At 40.7% G+C, this 14,003-nt stretch overlaps 1 protein-coding gene across 11 annotated transcripts in view; it reads left to right on the plus strand.

Annotated features, from left to right (window-relative positions):
* RAPGEF2 (Rap guanine nucleotide exchange factor 2) overlaps window positions 1-14,003 on the plus strand; it is a 288,495-nt gene that overhangs the window by 141,063 nt on the left and 133,429 nt on the right. For 10 of the 11 annotated variants that reach the window (XM_048847537.2, XM_048847547.2, XM_048847539.2 and 7 more), the window contains one exon: window positions 11,987-12,062. In XM_048847537.2, the coding sequence (XP_048703494.1) occupies window positions 11,987-12,062 (76 nt within the window). Of the gene's footprint in view, window positions 1-6,604; window positions 6,778-11,986; window positions 12,063-14,003 lie in introns of those variants that run through there. The other variant, XM_048847548.2, reaches the window with a different exon arrangement.

Below are 14,003 nucleotides of genomic sequence, written 5' to 3' on the forward strand. Positions count from 1 at the left end.
TCTGCATTATGCGGCTCCTGGGAAGCAGCCTGCATGTCCCACACTCTGGCTTCTATGTGTAGGGGGAGTCAGGGGGCTCCGCACGCTGCCCCCGCCCCAACCACTGCCCCGCAGCTGCCATTGGCCAATGGGAGCTGTTGGGGTGACGCTTGCGGACAGGACAGTGGTGCACCAGTGCGCAGAGTTGCCTGTCTGTGCCTCCATGTGGGAGCTGGAGGGGGACATGCAGGCTGCTTCCGGGAGCTGCCTGAGGTAAGCGCTGCCCGGAGCCTGCATCCCTGACCTCCCCCCAACCCCAGCCCTGATCCCCCTCCTGCCTTAAGTCCCAGCCCAGAGCACCCTCCTACACCCCAAACCCCTCATCCCCAACCCCACCCCAGAGCCCCCTCTCGCCCTCCAACCCCCCGACCCAGACCTGATCCTCCTCCCACCCTCCGGAGCACTCTCCTACATTTCAAATCCCTCATCCCCAGCCCCACATCAGAGCCTGTACCTCCTCCCACACCCCAAGCCTCTGCCTCAGCCCTAGAGCCTCCTCCCATGTTCCGAACCCCTCAGCTTCACCCCCCAGGCCTCTCCTGCACCCCAAACCCGTCATCCCTGGCCCCACTCCAGAGCCTGCACCCCCAGCTGGAGCTCTCAGCCTCTCTTGTATCCAAACCCACTACCTCAGCCTGGAGTCCCCTCCCACATTCCAAACTTCTCATTTCTGGCCCCACCCCATAGCCCGCACCCCCAGCCAGAGCCCTCACCACCTCCCGCACCCTAGGCCCCTGAGCCAGCCTGGTGAAAATGATCAAGTGAGTGAGGGTGGGGACAGCAAGTGATGGGGGAAGGGGAAATGGAGTGAACAGGGGGCTGGCCCTTGGAGAAGGGGCAGGGCATGGGCGGGGCCTCAGAGGTGGAGCAGGGGGCGGGGCAAGGGTGTTCGTTTTTGTGCAAGTAGAAATTTGGCAACTCTATTCCAGGGACTTAACCATAGAACTGATGTCCACTTTGGTGCTGACTGCATAGGGCTTTTTTCTCCGCTCTTTTACTAGTCCTGCATTACTCATTGCGTGCTTAACTGCTTTTCTTGAAGATATGTAGAGTTAAAACAGGTATTACTTTGGGGAAGTTCTATGGACTGTGTTACGCAGGGTATCTAGCTAAATGATCATAATGATCCCTTATGGCTAAGGCCCTACCAAATTCATGGTCATAGGATTTTAAAAATCTTAAATTTCATGATTTTAGCTGTTTAAATCTGAAATTTCACAGTGGTGTACTTGTAGGGGTTCTGACCCAAAGGACTTGTGGCGGGGGGGAGTCGCAATGCTATTGTAGGAGGGATTGCGGTACGGCTATGCTTACTTCTGTGAAGAGAGCTCTCCTGCCAACAAAGAGTGGCTATGCTGTGCTGCTGTAAGGTGCGCAGTGTAGATGTAGCCTTAGTTACCCCCAGTGTAAAAACACACCTTTTTTAGCAGTGAAGAGCAGGATAGGTCTAACCTAGAATAAAAAGATGTGTTGTGTGTGTCATTCGTCAGTTAAAAAAAGTACTGGTACCTTTTTTTTTTTTTTTAAAGCAGTGAAGATATGGCATCAGTCAAATAAAACAGTGGGGAAAGGGAAAGCTGCACTGAATCCATTCCACCCATGAATAGAACCTGAATGGCAGGTTAGCAACAGAGACCCTGGTTTCTCCCAGATGTCACTTAAATTGCTGGCCTAAAAATTTAAGGTTATTGTGGAAGTTAGCATGGCAGAAATCAGAATGCTTTGTTTTGGAATTTACGTCTATCTTGCTCTAGTGGTCTCTGGTTATAGCATGGCATAAGTAAATTTGTTGTTGATCATATGCCAGGATTTGACCTTGGGATTCTGAAGAGATCAGACACTCCAAATCCCCATATTTACTACGTCATTATCAAAGAATAATAAATTAATAGAAATTTATCAAAAGCATTTGTCTGGGAGTGGTTGAGGTCATGAAGCTGGTATGTGGAAGCACTGCCTATATGACACATGCAGCACATATCTACAGGCAGAAGGGGTGGTTGGGTCACCCAAGCAGGAAATTAACCATCAAAAAGAATGTTGTTCCTCTGTGCATTCAGGTTTAGAAAGAAAAAAAAAAAACACAGGGAAAATGGGAAGAGAATGGGTTTGTGTAGATAGCAATAGCAGCAGCATGGCTGCTTCTTGAAAGCTAAAGACCACGAGTACAGGTTAGACCACTTTAATTTCTAAAAGTCATAAACAAGGGATATCTGTAAATTTTCTTGTTAATATTCTACTGAGAGAGACTCAGAAGTTACTGTCTGCTACAGCAGTGTAATAAGGAGCCATATAACATTCAGGAAAAAAGGTTTGTAGATAATTATCTAGCTCTTTTGGATATGAAGTGGTGAGCATGAAATGCTCAATATATACTTTAATCTTTTTTTGGCTTATTTTTTATTATGAATACGTGAATGGCCTGAGAAAGCTAAGCAAGAAAGATACTAACTTATTCTTAGAATACTTCAAAATGCAGAATAATAATAAAAAAATGTAACTGGGGGGGAAGAGGGGGAGAATCTAGTTATCTTAATCCCAAGTGTTGTATTTTGGTACACACAGCTCTTGGAAGTGTGTATGGTAGATTTCATGTTTTGATCAGCAAGTGTTCAAAATACTTAGTTTCACAGAACTAATTTTCAAGTACACACTTCTTGTGAAAATCCAGTGTTAGGGCTTCAGAGAATGGTAGTTAAGCTTTTGTACATCAAATTACTGGATTCTGGTTAATAGTTAATTGGAATAATTACAAATATCTGTTTTTATTACATTTTTAGTTTGATATTTTAGGACAATTTTTAATAAACATCTACAACAAAAGTATACATGGAATGACTATAAATAAAATCAGTTAAAAAGACGTATATTTTTCTTCACTACATCTTTTTAAAGTTAGTGTCTTTTCACTCTGAATAATAGGTGTAATAAGGTGCGTTTACAATGTTTTTTAAACCCTACTTACAAATATTCTTGAGAATGCTGTTTATGCACCTGTTGATGCTATGTTGCTGTTTGTTCTGTTTATGAACCATTCATTGCCATTGGAATGAAAGATAAAAAATTAAAAACAGATATGTTTAGGGGAAAAAACCCTGTAAGTGTTTGGTGATATATTCATCTTTCTATAGTTATCAGTAAAGTAAAAGTGGGCTTTTTGGAACAATTTAAGGAGTTAACCCTATTTTTTATAATGTGTATCTATTGGAATAATGTTAGTAGAATGTTTTTAGTATTTCTAGGTAGTGGAGCTTTTTTCAAGTTTGTGTTGCTTGTGATGAATACGTTTACATTCCAGTGCTGAGAAATAATGTTCCTTTGGGAAGTTAGTCTGATGTGAAAAATAGAATGTGGAGGCCCCTGGCAAGGGAACAGTATTGAATATAGGAGAGACTTCTGTGATCAGCCACTATCTTCTTTCCTGACAACCCTAAAAAGTGTACGTACCAACATCTCTCAGAATTTGACTAAACGGACAGAGACTGCATTTGAAGAAACCTGCTTTGTCCTGCCACATTCATGAAGCCTATAAATAGCATGGGCAGACAGGACAGCTCGCCTTCATTGCTACAAGTTTTTGACTGTCTGGACATCTGAGTTTTGTAAAAAATTTAGTTAGTTGTGTCTGATAATTACAGGTCTTCTGGTTAACTAGGAAAGATGTGTGAAATTCTTTTTGTGGGATCACATAGTCTTGAGGAGACAGAAATATAAAATTTTGTAGAAAACTATAATTTTGTCCTCCATTTCCAGTGTTTGGTTGGAAGATTTTAATAGCTAATATTTCATGTACTTGCATTAATATTTATTGTTATAATAAATTTATCATGGAGGTTTGACTGAAGTTCCATAATATTTCCTAAAGACTTATTTAGAAAAAGTTTATGCGTACAGAAAGTTTGCTTTCATTTTAAACACATAACTTTGGAAATAGCATGGCCAAAACTTGTTCAGAGAGCAATTAATATTTTAATTTGTTTTTTATCCACTTTACACATCACAATATTTAACTGGTATTTGATTGTAAAGTAGGTGCGTGTAACTAATACAGGGTTTTGCTGATATGGGCCTTTTTGGTTTCTAAAACTGTAACAAATATTTAAATAACTGGGGTGAAATTCTCACACCCACTGTAGCCTCTTCATGCTGGGTAAAAGAGCTTGAGCAGTATAAAGAGGCTGTCAGGAGGAGTTCCCCCAGCATAGAGCAGTGGTCCCCAAACTTTTTCTGTCATGCTCCCCCCTTACCCTTAATGGAATCTGACCCCCTCCTGCTGGGAGCCATGGTTGGGAGCCACAGCCAGGAACAGGGCCCTGGGTGGGAGTGGGGCTGAGGCAGAGCGGAGCTGAGTGGTGCTCCCTCCTTACCCCCCCGGGGGCTGGTCTGGGCCCCACAACGCCCCCTAGGGAGGCGTGCTGCACAGTTTGGGGACCACTGACCTAGAGGAAGACAGCTGTAAGGCTTCCCCTCCTCCCCAAAGCATCTACAAGCCCTTCTGTTGGCAGTATCACTGTGTTCATCAGCGACATGTAGCATGCAGTGCACTAGATATGATAGGTGGGTCTGCACTATGGTTGCTGTAATTTAGGCCCCCACAGCAATTACGATGAGGATTTCTTCAGTCTCTGGGGCAGCTCTGGATTGGGAGAACGTAAAGGTGGCTTAATACTGTCTTAGACTTACCTTTCCTTAGGCCATGAGTCTGTTCTATATTGAGCATACTTGAAAATGAGTTATTTTAGGAACGAAAAGTTTTTATACGTCGTAGGTAGGAAGAGATGCTTTTTAGCTTTTAATCACTTCAGTCCGTGTTATGTGTTGTCACATGTGCGTGAATGATACAGTATAACCAAATGCAAAGTAGTAGTATGCAAAAGTCTCTACAGCAGGAATTGAAAGAACTGTGTGTTTCAGTTTGAAACAAAAGACTGCTGTTCGGGTCTCTGGCTCCCTAGCAACAGCAGAGGATAAAACTCCATCTACTACCAGCCTTATCATTCCATGTTTGGAGGAGGGAGGGAATAAATTAATGTTGCATCTCTAGTCTGTAAGAGCTAATATCTAATTTTCCCCTTAATTTTCTCCAGCTAACCAGCAAACCAAAGTACTGCAGAAGACAGGTATCTAGTGATAGACCCTCTGGTAAAGGGTTTAACCTGCTGGATACCTGTATTCTGTTGAAATTAGACCTTCCTGGTTATTAGGGTCTCTTGTAGAGCGTTTTTTCCTAGCGTTTTACATAAGGCTTCGTTAGGTATTATAATCAGCTCAATGGAGCGCCAATTATGAGAGTTGCCTGTATTGCTTGATACAGTATATGAATAACTGTATCTTTTAGGCTGAATTTTTAAAATCCTATTCACTAATGTTCAATTAAGACAAGCTTGTTTAGGTCTTTTCCAATTTCTTTGATTGTGATTAATTTTCCAAGGTGCAATATATCTGTCTTCCACCATTCCCTCCTCTGTGTGTTACTCCTTATTGGAGACTGCCGGATCAGGGGATGGGAGTCAGGAGATTTGAGTTCTGTTCTTGTCAATGTCACAGCAAATCAGTGGTTATAGTCAAGACACTTAATCTTCTTTTTGCCATCATTTCCTCATCTCTTGCATACAGTACTTCATGGAGACGATGTGAAGCATGTTTCGGGCTTAAGAAGTACTTTGAGGTCTTTGGATGAAAGATTATGATTGCTCAGAGGTCCAGTATGAAACTGGAGAAAAGCCTGTTGAGAGTCTTTGGGTTAAGTTTAGAGGCAAGAGCAACAAGGGTGATGTCGTGGTGGGCGTTTACTATAGACCACCAGACCAGGAGGATGAGGTAGACGAGGCTTTCTTCAGACATCTAACAGAAGTTTCCAGATCATGGGTCCTGGTTCTCATGGGGAACTTCAGTCACACTGACATCTGCTGGGAGAACAATAAAGCAGTGCAAATCCAGGAAGTTTTTGGAGGGTGTTGGGGACAACTTCCTGGTACAAGTGCTGGAGGAACCAACTAGGGGCCATGCACCTCTTGACCTGCTGCTCACAAACAGGGAAGAATTGGTAGGGGAAGTAGAAGTGGGTGGCAACCTGGGCAGCAGTGACCATGAGATGGTCAAGTTCAGGATCCTGACAAAAGGAAGAAAGGAGAGCAGCAGAATACGGACCCTGTATTTCAGAAAAGCAGACTTTGACTCCCTTTGGGAACTGATGGGCAGGATCTCTTTGGAGGCTAATATGAGGGGGAAAGGAGTCAGAGAGCTGGCTGTATTTTAAAGAAGCCTTATTGTGGGCGCACGAACAAACCATCCCGATGTGCAGAAAAAAGCCAAGCTGGTTGCCTGCCATATTTGCTATCAACAGAGAAATCTTCAGTGAGCTTAATCACAAAAAGGAAGCTTACAAGAAGTGGAAATTTGGACAGATGACTAGAGAGGAGTATAAATATATTGCTTGAGCATGCAGGGGTGTAATCAGGAAGGCCAAAGCACAACTAGAGTTGCAGCTAGTGAGGGATGTCAAGGGTGACAAGAAGGGTTTCTACAGGTATGTTAGCAACAAGAAGATGATCAGGGAAAGTGTGGGACCCTTACTGAATGGAGGAGACAATGTAGTGACAGATGACGTGGAAAAAGCTGAAGTACTCAATGCTTTTTTTTGCCTTGGTCTTCACAGACAAGGTCAGCCCCAAGACTGCTGCACAGGGCAGCACAGTATGGGGAGGAGGTGAGCAGCCCTCAGCGGTGAAAGAATAGGTAAGGACTATTTAGAAAAGCTGGACATGCACAAGTCCATGGGGCCGGATGCAATACATCTGAGGGTGCTGAGGGAGTTGGCTGATGTGATTGCAGAGCCATTGGCCATTGTCTTTGAAAACTTGTGGTGATTGTGGGAGGTCCCAGACGATTGGAAAAAGGCAAATATAGTGCCCATCTTTAAAAAAGGGAAGAGGGAGAATCTGGAGAACTACAGACTGGTCAGCCTCACCTCAGTCCCTGGAAAAATCATGGAGCAGGTCCTCAAGGAATCCATTTTGAAGCACTTGGAGGAGAGGAAGGTGATCAGGAACTGTCAACATGGATTCACCAAGGGCAAGTCATGCCTGACTAATCTAATTGCCTTCTATGATGAGATAACTGGCTCTGTGGGTATGGGGAAAGCAGTGCATGTGATGTACCTTGAGTTTAGCAAAGCTTTTGATACGGTCTCCCACAGTATTCTTGCCAACAAATTAAAAAAGTATGGATTGGATGAGTGGACTGTAAGATGGATAAAAAGCTAGCTAGATCATCAGGCTCAATGGGTAGTGATCAATGGCTTGATGTCTAGTTGGGGATCGGTCCTGGGTCCAATTTTCTTCAATGTTTTCATTAATGATCTGAATGATGGGATTTATTGCACCCTCAGCAAGTTCGCAGATTACACTAAGATGGGGGGAGAGGTATATATGCTGGAGGATGGGATTAGGGTCCAGAGTGACCTAAACAAATTGGAGGATTGGGCCAAAAGAAATCTGTTGAGGTTCAACAGGAACAAGTGCAGAGTCCTGCATTTAGGATGGAAGAATTCCATGTATTGCTACAAGCTGGGGACCAACTTCCTAAGTGGCAGTTCTGCAGAAAAGGACATGGGGATTACAGTGGATGAGAAGCTGGATATGAGTCAACAGTGTGCCCTTGTTGCCGAGAAGGCTAACGGCATATTGGTCTGCATTGCCAGCAGATTGAGGGAAGTGATTACTCACCTCTATTTGGCACTGGTGAGGCCACATCTGGAGTATTTCATCCAGTCTTGGGCCCCCCACTACAGAAAGAATGTGGACAAATTGGAGAGAGGGCAACAAAAATGATAAGGGGGCTGGAGCACATGACTTATGAGGAGAGGCTGAGGGACTGGGCTTAGTTAGTCTGCAGAAGAGAAGAATGAGGGGGGATTTGATAGCAGCCTTCAACTACCTGAAGGTGGATTCCAAAGAGGATGGAGCTTGGCTGTTCTCAGTGGTGGCAGATGACAGAACAAGGAGCAATGGTCTCAAGTTGCAGTGGTGGAGGTCGAGGTTGGATGTTAGGAAAAACTCTTTCACTAGGAGGGTGGTGAAGCACTGGAATGCATTACCTAGGGAGGTGGTGGAATCTCCATCCTTAAAGGTTTTTAAGGCCCAGCTTGTCAAAGCCCGGCTGGAATGATTTAGTTGGTGTTGGTCCTGCTTTGAGTAGGGGGTTGGACTAGATGCCCTCCTGAGAACTTTTCCAGCCCTAATCTTCTATGATTCTATGTAGGGCTGTCAAGCGACTAAAAATATTAATCGTGCTGTTAAACAATAGTAGAATACCAATTATTTAAATATTTTTGGAAGTTATCTACATTTTCAAATATATTGATTTCAGTTACAACACAGAATACAAAGTGTACAGTGCTCCCTTTATATTTATATTTATTTTTATTATGAATATTTGCACTATAAAAAATAAAAGAAATAGTAGTTTTCAATTCACTACACGTACTATAGTGCTCTCTCTTTATCATGAAAGTTCAATTTACAAATGTAGAATTATGAACAAAAAATAACTGCATTCAAAAATAAAACAGTGTAAAACTTTAGAGCCTACAAGTCCACTCAGTCCTACTTCAGCCAATTGCTCAGACAAACAAGTTTGGTTACAATTTGTAGGAGAAAATACTGCCCATTTCTTGTTTACAGTGTCACCTGAAAGTGAGAACAGGTGTTCTCATGGCACTGTTGTAGCCTGAGTCGCAATATATTGATATGCCAGATGTGCTAATGATTCATATGTCCATTCCTCTTCAGCCACCATTCCATAGGACATGCATCCATGCTGATTATGGGTTCTGCTCGATAACAATCAAAAGCAGAGCAGACCGAGGCAGGTTCATTTTCATCATCTGAGACAGATGCCACCAGCAGAAGGTTGATTTTCTTTTTTGATGGTTTGGGTTCTGTAGTTTCAGCATTGGAGTGTTGCTCTTTTAAGCCTTCTGAAAACATGCTCCACACCTCGTCCCTCTCAGATTTTGGAAGACACTTCAGATTCTTAAACCTTGGATCGAGCGCTGCAGCTATTTTTAGAAATCTCAAATTGGTATCTTCTTTTCATTTTGTCAAATCTGCAGTGAAAGTATTTTTAAAATGAACATGGGCTGGGTCATCATCCGAGACTGCTATAACATAAAATATATGGCAGATGTGGGTAAAACAGAACAGGAGACATACAGTTCTTCCCCAAGGAGTTCAGTCACAAATCTAATTAACGCATTTTTTTTTAACAAGCATCATCAGCATGGAAGCATGTCCTCTGGAATGGTGGCTGAAGCATGAAGGGGCATACGAATGTTTAGCATATATGGCATGTAAATGCCTTGCAATGCCGGCTGCAAAAGTGCCATGCGAATGCCTGTTCTCACTTTCAGGTGATCTTGTAAATAAGAAGCAGGCAGCATTATCTCCCATAAATGTAAACAAACTTGTTTGTCTTAGCAATTGGCTGAACAAGAAGTAGGACTGAGTGGACTTGTAGCCTCTAAAGTTTTACATTGTTTTTGGTTTTGAGTGCAGCTACGAAACAAACAAAAAATCTACATTTGTAAGTTACACTTTCATGATAGAGGTTGCACTATAGTACTTATATGAGGTGAATTGAAAAATATTTTTTATTTATCATTTTTACAGTACAAATATTTGTAACAAAAATAATATAAAGTGAGCTCTGTACTCTTTGTATTCTGTGTTGTAATAGAAATCAATATATTTGAAAACGTAGAAAAACATTCAAAATATTTAATAAATTTCAATTGGCATTCAATTGTTTAACGGTGCAATTAAGTGCGATTAATTTTTTTTAATCACCATTAATTTTTTTGAGTTAATCACATGAGTTAACTGCGATTAATGGACAGCCCTAATTCGATTATATTTACATGCCTGCGGTATATCCCCTGTTGAACGTGAGTAATTCAGTATGTTTTGACTGTATACATATTACTGATAATTCCTAAGTGCAACAGCGAAACTTTGGCAAATATACTGGTGGTCAGTTCCTAACATCCGATCCTATTGTTAGAAACTGGACTTTTTTTTCACAAGTGTTGATTCAGTGCATGCTTTCTGCCTTAATGTATTGACTGTTTTCTCCCTTGTGCTGTTTGTTAAAGCTCTTTCAGGTAATTCAGACATGTAGTAAGTAAGCAAGCAGGAGTGAGTTTTGGAATGTGTTGTCTTCCTGTATTTGGTTTCTTAAAACTTAAAAAATTAGGTAAGAGGGTGATGTCAGGCCAAATTTAGTGGTTGAGAACTAAAAGCTCCTGTCCATAAGAGACAGCAAAAAATCTCCAGAAGAAGAGGGGCGAGAGTGGAGTGGAAAGGCAAGTATTTGTTTCACTTTCTGGGGTATTCAAAAATGTTACTTCGAGGTTATATTTAAAAACCTAGTGACAGGAACAGATTTCTAACCTAGAGTAAAAACTGTACTGTTAGAAATCAGTCTTTTGGGGGTATGATAGGGAAACACAGAGATCTTATCTTGATTTATTTTTCCAGTTAGGATATAAAGTTACATTCTTGCCACCACAATGTCTGTCTTGTTTACAATAAATTGATTAGGTGATTTTTTTTCCTGAGATTTTTTTATGTAGCTATTTTGGTTATTGGTGTGGGTGATGACAAAAAATCAAGTAGTTTAGATTCTAAAGCCATTTTTCAAAACATTAATGAAGTAATGGTTTAATTTTCCCTTCTACCTTTAAAGGTAGCTGCAATTTGAATAAAATTCAAGAATGTGTTGATGAGTAAGGCGGGACACATTCTTTTAGTATTAGGTAATAGAAGAATGCTCATCTTTGCCTCTGGAAATGTGTGCATCTTATTGAGCAGATTTTAGGGTTTTTTATTATTGAATCTTTAAAAAGTCTCAGTATTTTGTAAAATCATTGTCTACTGTAAAAGCGTCATGTACTATTAAATATGTACATGGTTATGGTGAAGGAGCACAGCTGGCATTGCTTTTCAGTATTTGACTGCCTTCTTTGCAAGCTATTGAAATGCTCTTGTGCAGGAATCACCATTTGGGCAGCAAGTGAATTTTTTCATTCTTTGCTAATCACGCTGCAGGGCAGGAGGGTAGTAGTAGATTCACTAGAAATACCATTAAGAATGACATTAAGTTCCTAGTTGGCCTCATTATGAAATTGAGAAAAATTAAGAAAGCATTACTTGGCATACATTTTTTTTTTTAAATAAAACAGTAAATGATGCATAGCAGCATCATTGTGTAATAGATAAATAGGTGCAGTCTCAAAGGCTGGACTTACATTAGTCACTCTCTGTTTTTAAGGTCGGGACAGTAAGCTTGATTTTTGACACCCTTTTCCCAAAATGTCTTTAATCCCCATTTTCCCACTCAAATTTATGATCCTCTTCTGACAAGGAGAATGTTTATTGAAAATTTTGGGGTTTGTTGGATAAAACTGTTTTGATGAGAGAAGTACAATTTTTTTTTTCAAGCTTTCTAACCCCATCCATTCAGCTATAAGAAGAATCTTTAATGTAGCACGTTATATTTAACTATAAAGGAGATATAGGTGTTAGAAAGCCTCTTTGATATCAGTGTAATTTTTGTGCATTGTGACTTGGTTACTTGCATATATATCAATGTAACTGTTTAACATCTACAATTATTGCTACTGCTATAGCTATCATAGCACCTAGGAGCCCTCATTGTATTAGGTGCTGTATAAACAATTCTCCCTAAATTCTACAAATCAAAAGTGTATTGGCATTGGCATTCTTTTTATCAGTTAATCAAAGGGGGGAAATCTGCACAACAATTTTGCTCTCGACATGTGTGTATTTTTTATGTCTTTTTAAGTGTCTGGGGAGAGTTTTTAAATACTTTCTTGATTTGTATTACAGTTTTGATATTGTTCTGATTAGGTGTTTTTCTTCCTCAGTTTTGGCAAGCGTTCTGCAGGAAGCTTCAGGCGTGGCTGTGAATGCATTGTTTTAGAGCCATCTGAAATGATTGTGGTAAGTCTGTGGTGCCAATTTCTTTCAAACAATATTTTTTTCAAATTAAATTACACTTTCAAGTTGTCATTAAGCATAGACAAAATTCAGTAATGTTTGAAATTACTTTGAATTGTCTACACTATACTCAGTTTAAGATGGTACTAAATTTAGTGTGTGATTTTTTTTTTTTAATTTAATGCCCTAGTTTGCAATCATTATACATAGCACAAAAGTTGGAAATGCCATTTAATTAAATGAATGAAATAAACCTTTCAATAAAGTTAAACTGCAAGTTAAAAAATGCCTGTAAGGATAAGACAATCATATTTAAAATAGAGATGGCAACTATGATTATCCACGAGTATTTATGATATGTAATTAAGCATCTTTGCTTAAAATTGATTAACTGAGTTTATTTTAAGAGTTATTAACAGTTGATTAAATTCTGTTTTATTTGAGACATGTAAGGCTTGAGAATGCAGTTTAGGGATTTTTTTACTATTATAATTTTAAAAATTTCAGCATTACTAGTATAAAGGCATATTTGTCATTTAGAACACCTGCTGTGGTCCAGTGCAGAAAAGCTTTATTCCCCAGAAAGTTCTCAAATTCAACACTTCCATCAGTGTCATTGGGCACATCATCCAAACAGATATACCTCCATGACAGGAGAGATTAAATACTTTTGCTCTCTTTCTGAAGGATGTGGTATTCAGACCATAACACAGGTATAATCACCATATAGCCAAACACGAAATTATACAAACACTATATTATCCATATACCATATTATCCAAATGCAGGGCAAATCATATTCAATTGCTGAAAATTAATGCCATCTATATTTACTGGAGATGTTTTAGAAATCAGGATTAGTGAATTAGGCAGTATTGTAGAAGACATAAGTTATTCATGCCTGCAGTATATCATTGAATCATAGGACTGGAAAGGACCTCGAGAGGTCTTCTAGTCCAGTTCCCTGCACTCAAGGCAGGACTAAATATTAGAGCATCCTTGACAGGTTATTTTCTAACCTGCTCTTAAAAACCTCCAAGGATGGAGATCCAAATGTCCTGACTTCTAGAAGCATTAAAGAATAGCTTTCACACAAAGTGTAACTTCCTAACTTATTTAAAATTTATACCCATTAATCTTCAGGTTTTTAAAAATTCTTTGCCACTTTCACTCTAAATGAATACAACGTTGGTTGTGTAATAGCAGTTTACCTTGTCATCTGTCTCCTCCTCTGTCCCCGTCCTGCTAATAAAACTCTGATGCATTCTGTTTTAATGACTTCACAGCATTGAGGGAAGTAGAAATGAGAAATGCCCATTCCTCGCCCCGCCCTCCAATTCAAATGCCATAATTCTGCTGTGGGGAAAGTGGCAGTCAGCTCTTTTCAAGGTGTGAATCCACCCACTTTGGCTCCCTGTTCCCACTGTACCTTGTGTATGATGCAGGCTCTGGGAGCAGCTTGCTATCCCCAATTCCTGCTGCTATGATACCCATCTTTAGCTTTGGGTGGTACCAATGGATGTCCTTGGTACACAGCTCTTTGGTGGGTGGGAGGAAAGTGAGGGACACAAAATGCGGGTGGGGGGAGGGGGGCGAGGACAGAGAAAATAAGGGGCCTAGCAGGGTGATAGGGAAAAGAGACCAGAAACAAAAAAGGTTACAGCTGGGCCAAGACATGATGAGCGGGGCCTGTGGTGGGTGCTGAATGAGGGCACTTAGCTGGCAATCCATCCAAAGTAGGTCATGAATACGAAGACCTTTGGAACCTCTGAGTTAAACCTTTGAAGTATACTTTGGCCCAACCTTTCAGAGGACTTACTGCACTTTGAGTGGAAAGAACTCAAGATTCAGAGGACAGCATGTGGAGCAGCTACCAAGTCATCACCACACATTTGTTGCATACCATAAGTGTTTATGGGTATGTCTGCACTGCAGTACACCTGT

The sequence above is a fragment of the Caretta caretta genome, chromosome 4 (assembly GCF_965140235.1).
Source record: "Caretta caretta isolate rCarCar2 chromosome 4, rCarCar1.hap1, whole genome shotgun sequence".
NCBI lineage: Eukaryota > Metazoa > Chordata > Testudines > Cheloniidae > Caretta > Caretta caretta.